The sequence below is a fragment of the Spodoptera frugiperda genome, chromosome 12 (genome assembly GCF_023101765.2).
Source record: "Spodoptera frugiperda isolate SF20-4 chromosome 12, AGI-APGP_CSIRO_Sfru_2.0, whole genome shotgun sequence".
NCBI classification, from domain to species: Eukaryota; Metazoa; Arthropoda; class Insecta; order Lepidoptera; family Noctuidae; genus Spodoptera; species Spodoptera frugiperda.
In genome coordinates this window covers 11,435,580-11,453,522 of record NC_064223.1, presented here as the reverse complement: position 1 = coordinate 11,453,522, position 17,943 = coordinate 11,435,580, and the positions used below count along the sequence as shown (strand labels likewise).

Sequence of the window (17,943 nt, the reverse complement as noted above, 5' to 3'; positions counted from 1 at the left end):
CTTTCCCAATTTTCTCAATCCCGATTTCCCAACAACCCTTAAATTCCTAACCCCCAAAAGGCCGGCAACGCAATTGTAACGCCTCTGGTGTTTCGGGAGTCAACGAGCGGCGGCGATTGCTTACCATCAGGTGATTCATCTGCTCGTTTATCGGCTTATACCATAAAAAACTTACCATTCTCACGAACCACAAGAGCACTAACATCAGCTACAAGAAATGCGAAAAATACGTAGTGACTCATTGTACTTAAAGAATATTCTTGATTTATATTTAAAGCATTAACTGCCGAAAGAAAACTGTTGAAGGCAAATCCTTGTAAGCTTTGGCCACCATTATTCGACGTAGCGGTTACCGTGTTAATGTAAGGATGTATACTTTGCAATTTTTCTCTTTGAATAACATATTTACTAACAAAAACTGGTATTTATATGAATATAACATCTTTTGTTTACATTACTTCAGGTAAAGTTTTAAGATCTATAAGATAGAAGAAACCTTTTTTATATCTGTCTATCTATTAAACAAATGTTTACTATTTTATTTGTTTTGTGTAGTGTCGATGACTCTAGTGTTATCGTGAATTGAATCCTGATCGTATCAATACCTAACTAAGTATTGTTTTTGATTTGTTGATAAAATATTATAGTCGTCGTGTTAAATATGCGACGATGTGTATCAAGTTTAACTCTTTAACCAATATAAAGAATCATCATCATCAGCCGGAAGAAGTCCACTGTTGAACAAAGCCTCCCTTTTAATCCTCCTTCTACGTAGAATGAACAGCAGAAAAATAACTTAATTGATTATTACCGTGAGACTTCATGCTTAAGAAACATACACGCGTACAAACCGCATAAAAATCAGAGTTTAGCCAAGCATGAGAACCTCCTTTTTTGGTTGGTTAAATATAAAGCTTTTCAGCCTATTCCGGAACCTAACAACGAGTGGCGCAGCGTTGGCAACATAGTGCATTGCTGTGCGTTTATATGAACCCATCGTACATTAACATTTTTATATAAAGCCGATCTCTTTTATTATAAATCCTTTTTATAAAGCAGCGACACTTTTATTTCATGAATTGAATTTAAGCAACTATTTTACTGCGAAATAATAGGTAGGTACTAGGTAGGCCTTTAGGGGTTACCAAGTGAGGAATTTTATCAAGACATTACTATTAAATCTTGATAACACAAGGTTTTTCCCAATTATAAGATAGTAATAGATAAGATTTTTTGTTGTCCTTAGATACTATTAATAATAGATAGATTTGCTATTATTACGTAAAGTAAAAAAATATGTTAAGGCTAAATATACATTAATAATGTGTATTAAAAAAAGAGGGAGGCCTTTTTTTTGAATAACTTCTTAGGCCTGTCTGGAGCCATTTATACTCCGTATATATTTCGAAAATTAAATACAAGATTACGTAGGCCTTATTTATAAGCATACGTAATCTTGTATTTAATTTTTTTAACCTTTTGTTAACCATCCATCGATTTCCACCAGGGAGATGTTGGCTAAACAAAACATCGACCTATTAAATATTATAAAGGGAAAAATGATTAAATTTTCTAAATAAAAAAAAATGTTACCCCACACTAAGATTTTCGTCTGTGTCGTAGGTGCGTTTACAAACCTATAAGTTCACATACACATCTCACCCAGACCGGAAACAACAATTTGTGGATCACACAAAGCGGAAATCAAACCCGTTGCACGTTCCACGGCAGCCGGTTGCCCAGCCACTGTGCCAACTGTGCGGTCAAACAAATTAAAGTCCTTGATTAAGCTATTGTTGCCAAGTCCTTTAATGACATTCTGACATGCATATATCAGATAATGTATCTAGTTATCTATATTTAATTAAGAAGTAGGTCTTCTAAAAATGGCGCCTCAAAATTGATTGATAAAACATTTTATCAATTTTTCATTAATTTTTTGTTCCGATAACCATCTAATTAGAATGCTCATTGTTCTATTTAGATATGAAAATAATTAATGTTATTAAATATGCAATAGATTCTCAAAAAAATAAGCCAAACACGTGCGACATAAGAACTTGGGATGAAACGATGTATATTTCTGTAAATAGGCAACAAAAAGCTACTTACTCTACACATACATATATATTCTGAAAATATTTTATATATAAAATATATAAAATATATACGTAAATCTTACACAAAAAAAAGTAAAAAAAAAATGGCAGCGAGGCCTATTCTCTGTACCCTAAGTACAAGTTAACTTCACGTTGAACGAAAACGAAATGAGAGCGCATTCGGCGCTCTGATTGGTCGGCGCGAATGAATCCACCAATCAGAGCGCCATACGCGCTCTCGTTTAACGTAAAGCCAACTTGTACTAAGGGTACTGCAATGGCATATCTTATCTTAATCAACTTTTACAGTCGTCTCTCGTTAATTCAAAATTAGAGGGACTCTTAAAATATATCAAACTGCCGAATGTACGAAATATCAAATAGTTCATTTGGACTAGCCTCAAAATGTTGAAACTTATGTCTGCAAGTTCGGCAGTCTTTCTGCAACTCCGGGTTGTCGAGATTTTGACGCCAATAAATTTTATTACGTAGCAACGATTTTTTTTCATTCGAATTACCAAGTGTATAAAACTGTATTGCTTTAGTTCGAAATATAAAGAGATTTTCTAGGATTTTTTGAATTACCGAGAGATTCGAATTATCGAAGGTTTTAATTATCGAGAGTCTACTGTATGCCATCAATGTGAAAGTTTGTGAAAATTTATGTATTTACATATCTAATTAGGTTTGAAACCTTCTTCTACTACTTATCCCAGGGACACGTGTGAACCCCTTACAGAAGAAAGTAAATCATAAAATAAAAACGTTATTTTAAAAAACCGACTTCAATTTTATTTACTGCTTCAATTTTTTTAAGTCAGGTAATATCTCTAAAACCTTCTCCTAAGTTTAAAACTATTATGTCGAAGACTGCATTAGAATCTGTTCAGCCAAACGCGAGATAATCGCGCACAAACATATGTACATACATACGTACCTCCTTTTTTTGAAATTTTGTCATTCTAACGTTTCCCAAAGCTAACAGCTGACACCCATACGTTTTAGCTCAAGATCATAATTATTTTATCTAAGTTTGATAGTACGTACTAGTACCGATAGTGTACGCATAAAATAAACAATTAAAAATATTATCTTTTGATGTGACGACTTGATTACAAACCGATTAATTGCTTCCGAATCATATAAATACGAAATTTCAGTAGTGATTTCATGTTAATCAACTTATAAAATTTATTCAGGTAAGACATTCAATTAAATGTTGTGTTTATTTTATTAAAACACGATATTTTTTGGTGATTTTTCAAATAAATTATCATTAAAAATATTTATTTTTTAATTATACAATTTAACAATATTGGGAAATATTTTTAACATAAACATTGTTTATTTTTAGAAAAGATAAAAATCAAGATGAAATTCTTCATTGCGTTCGCTGCCCTCATCGCAGGCATTAGTGCTGTACCATATCCGGCCGCCCATCCAAGTAAGTAAACGTAAATTGACAAAAAAAGTAAGGAATACCCATAAATAACATTGTTACAAACTACTATACTCATTACGGTGATATTTTTCATCTCTATAAATAAAAATTAATTGCTGTTCGTTACTTCGCTAAAACTCGAGAATCGGTCCACGATTTGACTAATTTTGAATTTGAATTATTTGTGGAAGTCTAGAGCAGGTCTAAAAGTTGAGACAAAACGCTGCCCCATACTTAGAATAGACTTCCAACCTATTTTTTTTATTAAATACGTAGGTAATATTAAATTATCCGTAATCTATAATAGTAATAAATTGTTATTTTCTTTTTAATAATTCTAATATTAATTGCAGTCGATTTTACTAACGAGCGTTTGGTGACTGGTGCCATAGAAGACGCCATCAAAGATGTGAGCCAATCCATCAAGGACGCTGGTCTGGACCCCTTCCACATCAAGAGAGAAGACTTCAGCTACGAACTCCCAGTACCCGTGTAAATAACTTAATTACCTACATCACCACCGTTTTCATAATATCAGCCCCAAACCATTCAATAGTGAACGGGAATTTGTTTTGACTGACTGACTATCGAATTGGCCATTTGAAAGTAGCTCCCTGCGTTATTTACATAGAAACACATAAATTATTATGTTTATTATCTTATAGTCGTTCTCGCTTATTACATAATTTCCCTCAAAATGCATTCTAAGTTAATGCATAAATATTTAAGGCTTACTCTTGAAACCAATCTCATTTTTTATACAATTTTCATCCTATAAAATTTATTCAATGAAAAAACTATAAATCCCTGTCGTAATCATTTAGTTTACTCAATAACCACGCAATACGAATGCAATGGGCACTAGTATTAAAAATTATCGATCGGAATTGGATTGAAGAGTAAGCCCCCAGTTATCTCACACACAATACAAACACAACACAAAACAGAGTATACGATATTCTATGTACGGCAGGTTTAATATTAAACGCCCTTTTCCAGGCTCTTCAAGCTCGAAGCCTTCATTGAGGAAGTTCTGAGCACTGGTCTCAGTAACATCAAGATCAACAGATTGAACTACAGCGTCCTCCTCTCTCGCCTCCAATTCGACCTTGAGCTGCCTCTTATACACTTTTCTCTTGGTAAGTTAAACTATTCAAGTACCGTACCTTAGTATTTACCCTGGAAAGCTAGTAGTTTCATTTATATTTTTCAAAACTTCACATATCAAAGTATTTACTTCATCTATGTTAAATTTTAACGCGTCATGTATTCTGACGTTATTACTAAACTAAGCTTTATTTATTTGCAATGTCACAATGACTCTAACTAATAAGATTATATTATCAGTAACCTTAGTATGATGTGTGCTTTACGTTTAAAGTAATCGAATCGAGAGCGCGTTCAGGGCTCTAATTGATCTGATTGGCCGGCTCAAATAAACTAACCAATCAGAGCGTTTTTCTTTTACTCTAATTTAGATAACTTGGCATATAAAGCAAACTTGTACTAAGGGTACAGACACAAGGATAAACTTTAAATTGGTTAGGTTAATGACAAACAAGTAAATACCTACTTCGAGTTTCTAATATTTGTGAATCTTTCAGGCGACGCTAAATCTGACGCAGTTGTCTTCAGCACGGACCATGGCTTTGCTGGCTCAGGAAGGTAAGAGATACTACTTTTTTACAAGATTTACCAAGGGCCGATTTATCATTCAAAGCTAGTTAATTTTTACCGGCAGAATAATTTAGAATATTTCACAATGAATGCGTCGATATTAAAAACTGTCAAGTGTCAATTTAATCTTACATACTTCACAAGTTACACAAGTTATTTGTTCCCTCACAGAAGAAATGTTGGTACCAAATCTATTTTTTCAGTTGATATTTAAAGTGTTATCTGATATTTTTCGTTGAGTATGATAAATTTTAGGTGTACCAGCAATACTCAATACTATCATGTTTTTTAAATCTTTTTCAATTTTTTTTTATTTAGTTACTAAAGTATCATATTATTTCTTCATTTCTTCTACAGTGTCAACATTGAGAGAATCCGTTTTGTCGGTGAGGTCAGAGTCAACGTTGGTATCATCTCTGGTATCTCAATCCGTAGCCTCACCATCAACTTCACCCTCAACGACATTAAAGTAAGTTTCTATTACATTTTTCTTAAAGACATTTAATTTTATAGTTACTTTTCGATTTTCATCATTGCATTCATGACTGTAAAGTTCATTTTTGTGCGGTTTATAAGCATTTTCTTTCTCTTTCAGTCTGATGCCAAAGTGATCCTCTTCGGCAAGGACTACTCAGATGACTTCAACAACTTTGTCGGTGGAGTTATTCCTAACACCATCAAGGCTCATTACGTGAGTTCTTTTTAATTATTAACTATGTATATTTAGAAGAGTTTTTAAGTTTCATGTTTGGGAAAAGTTGATTTTATGTAGGCCTGCTCGATCTTATATCAAAACATCTTCGGAGCATCACAGCACCAAACGATACGAGAGCGCATTCGACGCTCTGATTGGTTGGTTCATACGCGACGGCCAATTAGTTTCATTTCATTTTGTACTAAAGGTACTGATCAAACAATTACACTGGTTTTCATTCTCAGTGACTTACAAAATCTAACTTTGATGGTATATTAATATCATACGGATAGAAGGAAATATCTGTTATTCTAAAGATACTTGAGACAAACTATCTCTTTTATTAACAATACTTGTATTTATCCCATTACAGAAAGAAATCAACAATCTATTGGAGATTGTGCTGTTAGACCTCATCAACGAAAACTTGTAGAGTGACTTAGTACACTCTAGCATAGCTTCACGGACTGTAATATACTCATAGTGTTAATGGTACAAGATCTATTTTATAATCTACATTATGCATTGTTTTATGAATAAATGTTTTTGTAAGTTATTCTGTGTTATTATTGCATGTTTATTTATTTACTAGCGTTTGCCAGTAGCTTCGCTCACATTGCCGTGGGATAAAAGTATCCTATCACCCAAGTGGGTGATCCTATTTTATGACCATTACCTATACACTTAGTTGCAATAAACGCTTTGACTTTGAGAAGTCAAAACACTGTATCTCTCAAATTTCATCAAAATCCGTTCAATAGTTTCAGCGTGACGGAAAAATAGCCAAACAAACAAACTTTCAGTGTTTAGAATATGATTTAGGCTATTTAAGTGCACAACATGAAATATGATGGTATATAAAGGCGTGCTTATAGGTGGTTGTAAGTACGTCACCTAAAAGTTGGGTGCCAATAATGGTCAAAACACACATAACAAGCACAGCTCCGGCACGGCATGGTTTTGAATTGTGGCTACCGCTAGTTTCCAGCGCGCTTACGGCGGCGGTGGCCATCTACATTAGCTGTTTTGTATTGACTTTATGAATTATATTATACGATACACGATTAAAAGCCCGTTAAGTGTGTTATGCCCTTAATACCACTAAAAACTAATAGGAAATGGATTTCCTATTTCTTATGGTTAGTATTTGTAGGTTTTGTCTTCTTATCCATCCACTGCTCTAACTACGTTGTAACTTCTTTGATACGTATAATATACATTGTAGGTAAACATTACGAAGAATGTATAATCATCATATGGGTCTTTAAATAGGCCACTGCTGATCAAAGGCAAAAGCCTTTAATAGTCACCCATAAGTGGTGAGAAAAATCTCACAAGGAGAAGGTTTTAGTATTAATCACCACGCTTACTCAATGCGGGTTGGCGATTTTAAACTTATAATTAGAAATTATAAGCCCATGTTTCCTCACAATGTTTTTCTTCACAATTTGTCTGTGGTGTATGAATGCTCTTAGAAAGTACGGGCGTCTTCAACCACACACGAAATTTGAAGGATGTATGCTTGAAACCAAGGTATATTCGAGGGAGGAACTATCTCTATAATCTGATGAAACAAAATTCATAGTTATTAAGGGACATAAATGGTAACTTATACAGAAGTGCTTTAATTTTTAAGTTTTAACTTAGTAAAAATTCTTCCACTTTACATCCTATTTATAACTGCTACCATGAAAGAAAGGCCCGGGTTACTCACACCCTAGGGTCTTAAAGCCACCACAGGTAGAACCCAGTAGGGTTGATGTCTGACCCGTAGTTGCAGACTATAAAGCGGGCTCCAGCTTGAAGAGCAGGAGTAGAAATGAGTTGGTTTTTATTCAGCAAGAGTCTGACACTCCTTCTCGCCTCACCCAAGGAAAATCGGGTGAAATCAATGGATGATTTTCCATCTTAAAAAAGGGTCATAAGGCCAAGTATTGCCTAGGACTTAGTTCTCAAGTCAGGACAGTTAGAGTTCGCGCTCATTTTACCACACAAGCTTCAGGGCGTGGCATCCAATTTCTTATTATAAGTTTGAAATCGACAACCCGCATGGAGCATTAAAAATTCAAGCCTATTAGTGGCCTCTGCTGACCAAAAACTTCTCGTCACACGGAGAAGATTTGAAAATGAATCACTAAACTTGCATAATGCACCATTCCAAATTTATAATTAGAAAAAACCTATACATTAAGTCCAGGTTTTCTCACAATGTTTTCCTTCACCATTTGTTAGCGGCATCTAAATAATCTTAGAAAGTACCTACATATCACTCGGAAAAAGTCAAATTAGTTCCTGTCGTTGGTAGGATTCGAGCCCGTGCCGTCATGCATGTGAGAAACGGGCGTCTTAAACCTCAGTGCTAGCACATCGATTGACACGATAACATAAAATATTAAATTAACATTTTAATCATTGACCTACATTCAAATCAAGTTATTGTAATGTAGCTTAACACTCAAATACATAGATAAATAAATAAACACACAGCAATGTTATTTACCTACATGTTTAACACACAGGTGGCGAATCGTACGATAGATATATCGAAAAAAAATACGTTCATATATAGATAAAATACGTTCATAGAAAAAACATCCAAAAAGTCCTGGCATAACACTGATAACATACAACATTCGACTGATAAGTTCATTCAAATAATTTAATAATTAATAATTGATTAATAATTATTAATTGCAGATTATCTGCAATGATCAAGGAAAATGTATGATAGGGATTGTTGTTACTCAAGTATTTATTAGTTATCAAGATTGATTTTATTGGCAGTAGGTATGTGAAAAGACGTCATACTAAAAATCCCCTTAAAAATAAATATAAATAGTATATATCTATATATTTATATTTAAAACCCTTTTTTTTTTTTTTTTTTTTCAGGGGTGAATATCATCCAATGACTTCTCTCGCCAGGGCAAAGCGAGAGGGAGTGTCAGACTCTTACTGACTAAAAACCACCCCGTTCCTACTCCTGCTTGTCAAGCCGGAGCCCCGGTAAACCCGCTAGGTAGTCCGCAGCTCCGGATTAAGCATCAGCCCTACTGGGCCCCATCTGTGGTGGTCTGATGGCTCTTTGAGGCGCGCGCGGAACGCAACGCGCTGCACGCACGGGTCTGGTTCTGGTCGGGCGGCGAGCTACCCTTACTCGCCGTCCGCAGACCCGCACTTACGGTGGCCGGAGATCGTCACGCGATCCCCGGCGCCCGGAGTGTCTTTCGCGTCGGCTGGGGCGTGAGGAAGTTCGTTCCCTCACGCGTCCCGCCTCCTCCTTAGCTAGCATGACTGCTTCGCAGAAGGAGGAGACGGCATCCCAGTCCCCCTCGCTCCGCACCATGGCCTGAACCAAAGCCGGACGCGAGAGGTCGCCGTCGCCGATCACTTCCCTGAGGGCACGGCGGTGTTCAGCCCACGCAGGGCAGACCGCAATCGTGTGTTCCACCGTGTCCTCCAGGCGGTCTTCGCAGTGATGACACCCGGGCGTTTCCTCCCGCCCAATCAAAAACAGGAACCTACCGAAACTCCCATGTCCGGTAAGCACCTGCGTCAGGCGGTAGGTGAGGACGCCATGGCGCCTCTCTAGCCACTCCTCAAAGAGGGGACTTACCGCTGCAATGACAGCGAGCCCAATATTTAAAACCCTAGGATTTTCTCCTGTGTCGTGAGTGCGTTTACAAACATACAAACTCAGATACACATGACACCGAGATTCAACAAAAATTTGTGAACACTGTTTTGTTAAAGGTAGTACTACTAATCTTATACCTAGTCATTATGAGTTTTTCCAATGATTAAAAAAAGTCATTATGAGTAGGACATATTTGTTTTATAATGATTTCGAGTTCTTCTTATATTCAAACCTTTAAGAAAAGAGCGTGCGCGCCCTCTAATGTTTCGAGTCCTTATGGGCAGCGCTAATTGCTCACCAACAGGTGATGGGTATAGTCGTTTTCTTTCATTCTCAATACTTTAAACGGAATTTGAACTAGAAAAATTAAGCACAGCAGACCCACAAATTGTACCACCTTTTGGCACAGATGGACCTCCTTAAAACGTCATTTGAAGGGGTGCCAACAGGAGCTGCGGACAACAAACGGGTTACCGGGGCTCCAGATTAAAGCAGGAGAATGAAAACCAGTGCTGGGTGCTTTCTGTGCCTAGCTCATACTGAGGTGGTAACCCTTTCGGCATGGGCATGTTGCCACCTTGTTTTTATATATGTATTATTTCATTTAACAATTATTCTTTTTTTGTGTTGTATGTTTGGTGCATCGTGCCAGGTACTGAATGAATTATTTTTCATTCTTTCTTTCTAAAACCTCAACCAGTATTATGCTGAAAATCACAGTATATTTGTAATAAACAATTAATATTGATTATATCTTTGATGTGACGTCTCGATTAGAAACCGATTAATTGCTTCCAAATCATATAAATTACTGCCGTCTTTGGATGTTACATCACTTTTTATATTTAATTAGGTAAGTCATTATGTGAAAATTTTTTTATGGAATAATTATTTACATCAATAATTCAAATTATTTCGGACAGTATGCCCGAAGTATCATGTAGTATGTATGTACTGAGTAGAAATTAGAATAAACATACTTATTACTTACTATTTATCAAATTAAATGTGTCATTAATTTTTCCTAATTGATTATTTTCTATAATATTTTGCAACTAATTACTATTTTTTTTATTTTTAGATAAATAAAACAAGTTCAAAATGAAATTCTTCATTGCCTTTGCTGTTCTCATTGCTGGCATCAGTGCTGTGCCGCACCATGACGCTCATTCAAGTAAGTACCACCTTACACAATCTTCCAAAACCCAATTCCCCAACAACCCTTAAATTCTTAACCCCCAATAAGCTTGCAATGCACTTGTAACGCCTCTGGTGTTTCGGGTGTCCATGGGCGGTGGCAATTGCTTACCATAGTACCAGATGATCTGTCTACTCGTTTACTGGCTTGTATCATAAAAAAAGTTCACTTTATTTAATAACATAATACCTATTTTTATAATTATTAAGTTTCATCAAAAAATAACAAATCAAAAATACATTCTTCTATTATTATAAAAGTTATATTGTTAATTGTTCATTTCAGTTGATTTTTCTGACGAGCGTGTAGTGGCTGAAGCCATTGAGGAAGCCATCGAGGGAGTGAGCCAATCCATCAGGGACGCTGGTCTGGACCCCTTCCACATCAAGAGGGAAGACTTCAGCTACGCACTCCCAGTACCCGAGTAAGTATCTTTGTTTAAAAAGGCCCAAACCTCCATCGGATCTTTAATCCTCAAATGTTTACACACCTAAAGGACAGTAACATATTTGTAACTACGTTGGTGTTGTTTGTGTCCATTGGCGCCACCGATTGTTTACCATCAGGAGGTCCGCCTGCACGTTTGAACCCCTATTTCATTATAAAAAAAGAATAGTCAGTATACACCAGCAACACTGAAGTAAACTTGTAACTAAGAAGTGTACATAAATCTAGCCTTTTTTGGGTTGCGTATCAAGCGCAATGACATACCACGGCATGGCGTTGGAACGGGGTGGGTTTTAGTCAGTAAGACTCATTTCGCTACTCCCATGGCAGAAGAAGTAACTTGACAATTTTCCCCCTCAAAATAGAGCCTTGTTTGAACCCACATACTAATATGGCAGTGTTATATAAATGACGGTATTTTTCCAGACTCTTCAAACTTGATGCGTACATCGATGAAGTTCTGAGCACTGGTCTCAGCAACATCAAGATCAACAGACTGTACTACAGCTCACTCTTCACCCGCCTCCAATTCGACCTTGAGATGCCTCTTATACACTTTTCTCTCGGTAAGTTAAGCAAATTACACAGGGTGTTATTATAATTCTTTGTATTTTGAAATCAGTCAACTTCAACATGCTTAATTAATTATTTATGTAATCGGCTTACTCCCGTAACTGTTTGACGCGACACTCAACTAGTTTGCCAGTAGCAGCGTGACAATCGCTGCGTTGTGTGTCACGGAATGCTGCTCATGAATATGAGCCTCTAGCATGGCTTGAAACTAGTCGAGTTTCTCGTCAAATAGTTACGTGAGTAAGCCGTTAACATAATAATTATATTAACATCAGCATGCTTTGTTTTCTCTATATTACCCCAAAATCTTCAAATAGAAATCTCCTAGAATGTTGTTAAAATACAAACCAACACCATTTACGTTTGTAGGTGTACCTCTACCTACATTGTGTCAGCCTGGTTACATTAGAAACAAATGAATACTTCAGCTAAACGCTCATATTATTATTTTTTAGGCGGTGCCAAATCTGACGTAGTTTTGTTCAACCACGATCTTGGAGTTAGTGCGTCTGGAAGGTGAGTCTTTACAGGACATATATGTACTTTCTAAGATTACTTGGACACCATTAACAAACGGTGAAGGAAAACTAGGCTTATAATTCCTAATTATAAGTTTGAATTCTACAACTCAGATTGAGTAAGCGTAGTGATTAAGCCTTCTCCGTGTGAGAAGAGGCCTTTGGTCAGCAGTGGCCACTTATAGACTGTTGATATGATTATCATTCATTTCATTCAGTAACATTAATATTTAATTCTGTAGTAAATTTTCAATCTACTATCCTCTCCTAGCTTTTTATATCGTTTTAACTTTCTTATTCTTCTTTACAGCGTCGACGTTGAGAGAATTCGTGTTGTCGGTGAGATCGACCTGTACATTGGCATCATCACCGGTGTTACAGTCCAGAAAGTTGATATCTCCTTCACTCTGAATGACATTAAGGTAGGTCTTGATATTTACTTTCTGTATTAATTTTGATTCACAGTGATACTCTTATTGATTTATTCTTCTTCTATTTGTATCATCATCATCATCAGTCAGAAGACGTCCATTGTTAAACAAAGGCCTCCTGCATAGTCCTCCGCGGCCTTCTATATTTATATATTTAGCTCTTATTTATTAATGTACACACATACAATACATATATAAAATTGAGGTAACGCATATTCCTATTAAATTGCTTCTGACGGAGTTGTGAGCTCTCCTTATTTAGTAAAGATTTTAGTATCTTATATATACACTCGTCTAGATTGAAATCTTTTGTAACTTAAGTCGAATCAACATCTGTAACAACTAACATTCTCAAACTTTTTTCATTTCACTATTAGTTACTTCACGATTTTCATCATTGAAGTCATGATTTTAAAGTTCTATTTCAAGTGATTTTTAAGTTTTGCCCTTTCTTTCCAGTCTGATGCCAACCTAGTCATCTTCGGTGAAGACTACTCAGATGACTTCAACAATTACGTCGGCGGAGTTGTTCCTGACACCATCAAGGCTCATTACGTAAGTGTTTTTAAACGTTTCTAATAGATTTTTTTCATTTATTAAAAAAATAGTTAATTGACGTATATTTTTTGTCTACTTCTCTACCGGTCACCTGTGAAACTAAAATTTACCATACAAAAAATAAATATATATGGTAAACTAACTGGTAGACGTACTATATTGAATCAATTGGAAAAGGGATAATAGTATAAGATTAAGTTTATTAACCGATAAATAATATCTTGTCGATTTATCTACATAAGGACAAAAGTCCTCTAAATCTAAGTATTCTAATCCACCCAACAAGCAACGAACATTATCTAAATGAATAATACCATGTATTTAATATTTCTATTTCTATATTACAGAATGAAATCAACGAGCTCTTCGAAATTGTGATCACCGATATTCTCAAGGAAAATTTGTGAAGTGATTTAAAAAACTCTAGCTTAGCTTAATGGTAACAGATCTATATTTTGCATAGTTATAATATGATAATGAATAAATATTTTTTTGTAAGTCAACCTGTGTCTTTTTTTTATAAAAACCATTTCCACACTGTAGGATTTTCTCCTGTATCGTGGGTGCGTTCACAAACATACAATTTCACATACACATGACACTCAGAGCCGAAATAACAATTTGTGGATAACACAAAGAGTTACTCCGTGTAGAAATCCAATCCGTTATATGGCAGCCGATTGCCTAGCCACCGCATCAACCGTGCTGCAATCAATGTGTTGTTATTGTACTTAGATCACATTATTTTTAATGCCTTGAAAGGATTTAAAAGGGTTAATGGATTTCAAATATCCATTGAATTTTTTAAATTTAAGTGTAGCCAAATATGAAAAGTTTTGAGCAATTTTACTCGTGGCAAACAGAAAAGATAGGTTTTTCGGAGTCAACATATTTTTTTTTTATTTGTTCGCATACGGAATAAATAAACTCAAATGGGACTAAAAACCTGACCTGCGAAAACAGGATGTTTCATAACCTGTAACGATTTTCACCTACACTTAAGTGATAAGTTTAAATCTCTAATGTTTATTTATATGTCTAGCCAATGTGTGTTAATGGTGGTTGCTACCATCATGTGCCATCGTTAGGCATTAATCAGCCACTAATTGTTTCATTTCGATATATAAAGCAGGCACAAAACACGTAGTAAGTAGCACTGTTTGTTGTAGTGTAGTGAAATATTTTGTTAAGTGCCTAGTTGATTTTATTTTACAGTATCTAAAAAATAATCAGAATGAAACTTATAGTGGTTATCACCATATTTGTCATCAGCGTCACCGTAAATGATGCCTTTCGTGCGTATAATGAGACTGAAGGTAGGTCCTTGGAAATACACACAATTATATATAACTAGCTACTTCCGCGCGGTTTCACCCGCTCTGTTCGGCTTCTATTGGTCATAGCGTGATGTTTTATAGCCTATAGCCTTCCTCGATAAATGGACTATTCAACACAAAAATAATTATTTAAATCGGACCAGTTGATGCGTTCAAACAAACAAACAAACAAACGACCTCTTCAGCTTTATAATATTAGTATAGATTTATACCGACAATGTTCGACTGTGACGGTTAACGTGTATTAAATATTTATCCCTAAAGTGTATCTATACCTAGGTTAAGTAGGTAGTTAATTACTATATTTAACTATCTTAAATTTTTTTAAATCTTCTAAAAACCGCCTTGAACTAGGGGATAAGTAATCTTTAATCAATACCTTCACAGTGGCTCTCAACGATGAACGGGCAATGGGTGGTTACATCAAGAATGTGATCGCTGACATGGCGCAGTCCATGAAGGAAGCCGGTTATGATCCTTTTTATATTGAGAGACAAGAATATATCTACCAGCTGCCTGTACCGGTGTAAGTTTATCGGAATTTATTTTATTTAAGTTCAAATACATCTCCATAAGGATAGACTAATAACACAATCACATACTTGGCTGGAATAGCTGGCTGAAATATTGGTGTTACATTATTTTCTCATAATTGAACCAACGAACCAATGTAACCAAGTATTGTATTGTGAACCTGATTGAAAAAGAGTAACCTACGGAGTTTCTCGTTCTTCTTTGTAGGAATCTACACTTTGGAACGAGCAAATAGCTTCACTAGAGGACTGACTAACAGACAGACATTTTGCCTTTTTATATAGTAATATTTTCTTTGCCGTTCAAAAGTGCCTTCCGGTCTATTTGAAATAAATAATTTTGACTTTTAACTTTTTACTCTACCAGTCAAACATTGGGCTGTGTAATTAACTACCTTTTTTTACTAGAGTTCACCCAGATATCCCAGAAGACATTCTATTGACACCAAAGAACAAGTTATATTAACTTTCTTCATCGGGTACGATATCCAGCAAAAATAGCAAAACTAACACAGTAATGTAACAATTTACTGCTTCTAAATTATTTTTGGGGAGCCGCAGCATTTAGATTTGGTCCAATAAATCAAAAATTCGAAAAACTTTATTGACCTTCTTATCTTTTTTAACGATACCTTGTACCTAAACGTCTTTTGTTCCTTATCCAGTATCTTCAAACATGTAATTTTGATTGAACAACTGTTGAGTAACGGCATCAGCAATATCGTGGTGAACTCCGTCAACTACAGTATACTCGCATCTCGACTCAGCTTCGATATCGAACTGCCACTCGTTGACATGGGTGTTGGTAAGTAAAGCTATTTTTAACTAGCGACCCGCCCCAGTTTCACCTGTGTTCTATTTCCCGATGTTTTCGGTAGATGTGTAATTTTGTTGTCTCATACAAACCTTGCGTTGCAAAAATGTACTCGACCAAAACAGTTACACAATTTGGTAATAAGTTTTTAGTAATGCGGATAGATTGTTTCACTGTTATTAAGTCATTCGCGGATACCGAATTGAAACATGCTAACTGTCAAAATATACGTTATGATAATAAACTTCAGAACCAAAATTGTGGTTTGTTCAATTTAAAGTTTTATTTCAGGCTCAGGCTCAGTTGAAACCACAGTTTTCGGGAGGAACTTTACAATGAATTCGTCTGGAAAGTAAGATTAATCTATTTTTTTTATTGTGTTTTAAAATAAATAAAAGGCATACATAGGTGCTACACACAAAAAACAATTTATTTTTCGATAGGACATCATCCCTACTACAAAATTCATTGATAATATCTTATCTCACTAATATTATAAATGCGAAAGTATGTGAGTTTGTATGTTTGTAATTCAATCACGTCAAAACGACTGAAAGAATCGGGATGAAACTTGGAACAGGGGTAGATTATGGTCTGGAATAAATAAAATACATAGGCTACTTTTTACCCCTCGGGAACGCGGGCGTACTCACTGGCAGAAGCTAGTAATAGCATAAAATATTGTTGCTATGTTATTCATTTCATTGTAAACATCGATCGATCATTATGCATAGAAATAGCCTAGTAAATCCAACCACAATACTGATAAATAAAAATATCATTCAACTGATAATTTCATTCAAATCATTAATAACTAAAATCAATTTAGTTAATTAAATAATCCCGGATTTGATTATTTAGTGTTCAAGGAATATATGTAAAAATAAGTTATCAACATTGCGCTTATTTTCAGTACAGTATCTATCTAAAAATTATACGTCATATCTGTAATTGTTTGAGGATGTAAACAGATAATATATTATTATTATGTTCTTATTACTGATCTACAAGTTTCCACTTATTTAGGTAATAAAAATGATTCATTGATGTATTTCTACCTTGCAACTCGATTTGTGCTGATTAGCTAATAGCACCATCTATGAATTTAATGTAGAACTATCTGGGATCTGCTGTGCTAGAATGTAAACAGAGTGATTCCGGAGTCGTCTAATAGAGGGCATTACTTCAACTGTACACACAGTTGAGATTTTTTTAGCAAAATGCAACTTTTAAACTCTAATTGTACAATTAAGAAATGTTTTAAATCTTCAGGGTAGCTGTTCAGCGCATGCGTTTCGTTGGTCAGATCCGCTTCATAGTGAACCTAATACCCAAGATCAGCGTCAGTGTTCGTAGCTCAGATATTGCCTTTACTATGGATGGGATCGAAGTGAGTGCTCAATAGTTTCTATTTCATTAGTAGTTCTCACTGTTGAGATTATATGCTGTGGAGATTGTACCTTTTTGTCTAATTTCCAGTCCGATGTAAAACTCGTCGTTCAAAATGAGGATTATTCTGACAAAATGAATGAGTTCCTGAGCACGACAGTCCCAACTACCTTCAAGGAATATAGGGTAAGTCACAACTTATTTACAATAAAGTAAACTGAAGTGCAACTGAAGTGAAAAACTTGTATGGTTATAAAGATAGTAATATTTGACTGCAATAATGGATTTTCTTTCGGATAGTTACCTTTTCGCAAGGCATAGGAGGAGGTTTGTGGTATTGCATACTAGAAGTATGCAGTACTAGAAATGCAATAAAAAAAAACGGTAACATTTTTTTTTCTTACAGTCTGAGATCAACGAACTCCTGGGGATCCTGTCGGTGGAATACATCAACAGTTATTTGCAAGCACAGCAGAATAATTAGACTGTTTCCACACCCGTGAAGATTCCTGCAGATTATTATCAATACATTTTTAATATTAAACATTTATGTACAAAGTATTTGTGTTACTTATTTTTTTTTGTCATGAGACATAT

General features: G+C 35.3%; 3 protein-coding genes across 3 annotated transcripts; all 3 read left to right on the top strand.

The window, feature by feature from the left end:
- The first annotated feature begins 3,248 nt into the window (after positions 1 to 3,248).
- Positions 3,249 to 6,467, top strand: LOC118263051 (uncharacterized). Its single transcript, XM_035574808.2, has 8 exons — positions 3,249 to 3,298; positions 3,454 to 3,543; positions 3,894 to 4,032; positions 4,540 to 4,679; positions 5,145 to 5,205; positions 5,575 to 5,686; positions 5,813 to 5,908; positions 6,285 to 6,467. The coding sequence occupies exons 2-8, from the start codon at positions 3,471 to 3,473 to the stop codon at positions 6,342 to 6,344; spliced, it is 681 nt and encodes a 226-aa protein (XP_035430701.1). The 5' UTR covers positions 3,249 to 3,298; positions 3,454 to 3,470; the 3' UTR covers positions 6,345 to 6,467.
- A 4,136-nt stretch (positions 6,468 to 10,603) lies between these two features.
- On the top strand, positions 10,604 to 13,776 carry LOC118263052 (uncharacterized). The gene is made up of 7 exons (XM_035574809.2): positions 10,604 to 10,722; positions 11,032 to 11,170; positions 11,620 to 11,759; positions 12,222 to 12,282; positions 12,595 to 12,706; positions 13,175 to 13,270; positions 13,621 to 13,776. The coding sequence occupies exons 1-7, from the start codon at positions 10,650 to 10,652 to the stop codon at positions 13,678 to 13,680; spliced, it is 681 nt and encodes a 226-aa protein (XP_035430702.2). The 5' UTR covers positions 10,604 to 10,649; the 3' UTR covers positions 13,681 to 13,776.
- A 669-nt stretch (positions 13,777 to 14,445) lies between these two features.
- On the top strand, positions 14,446 to 17,907 carry LOC118262973 (uncharacterized). The gene is made up of 7 exons (XM_050697236.1): positions 14,446 to 14,589; positions 14,998 to 15,136; positions 15,809 to 15,948; positions 16,249 to 16,309; positions 17,230 to 17,347; positions 17,437 to 17,532; positions 17,753 to 17,907. Exons 1-7 carry the CDS (start codon positions 14,508 to 14,510, stop codon positions 17,828 to 17,830), a joined length of 714 nt encoding a protein of 237 aa, XP_050553193.1. The 5' UTR covers positions 14,446 to 14,507; the 3' UTR covers positions 17,831 to 17,907.
- The last annotated feature ends 36 nt before the right edge of the window (positions 17,908 to 17,943 follow it).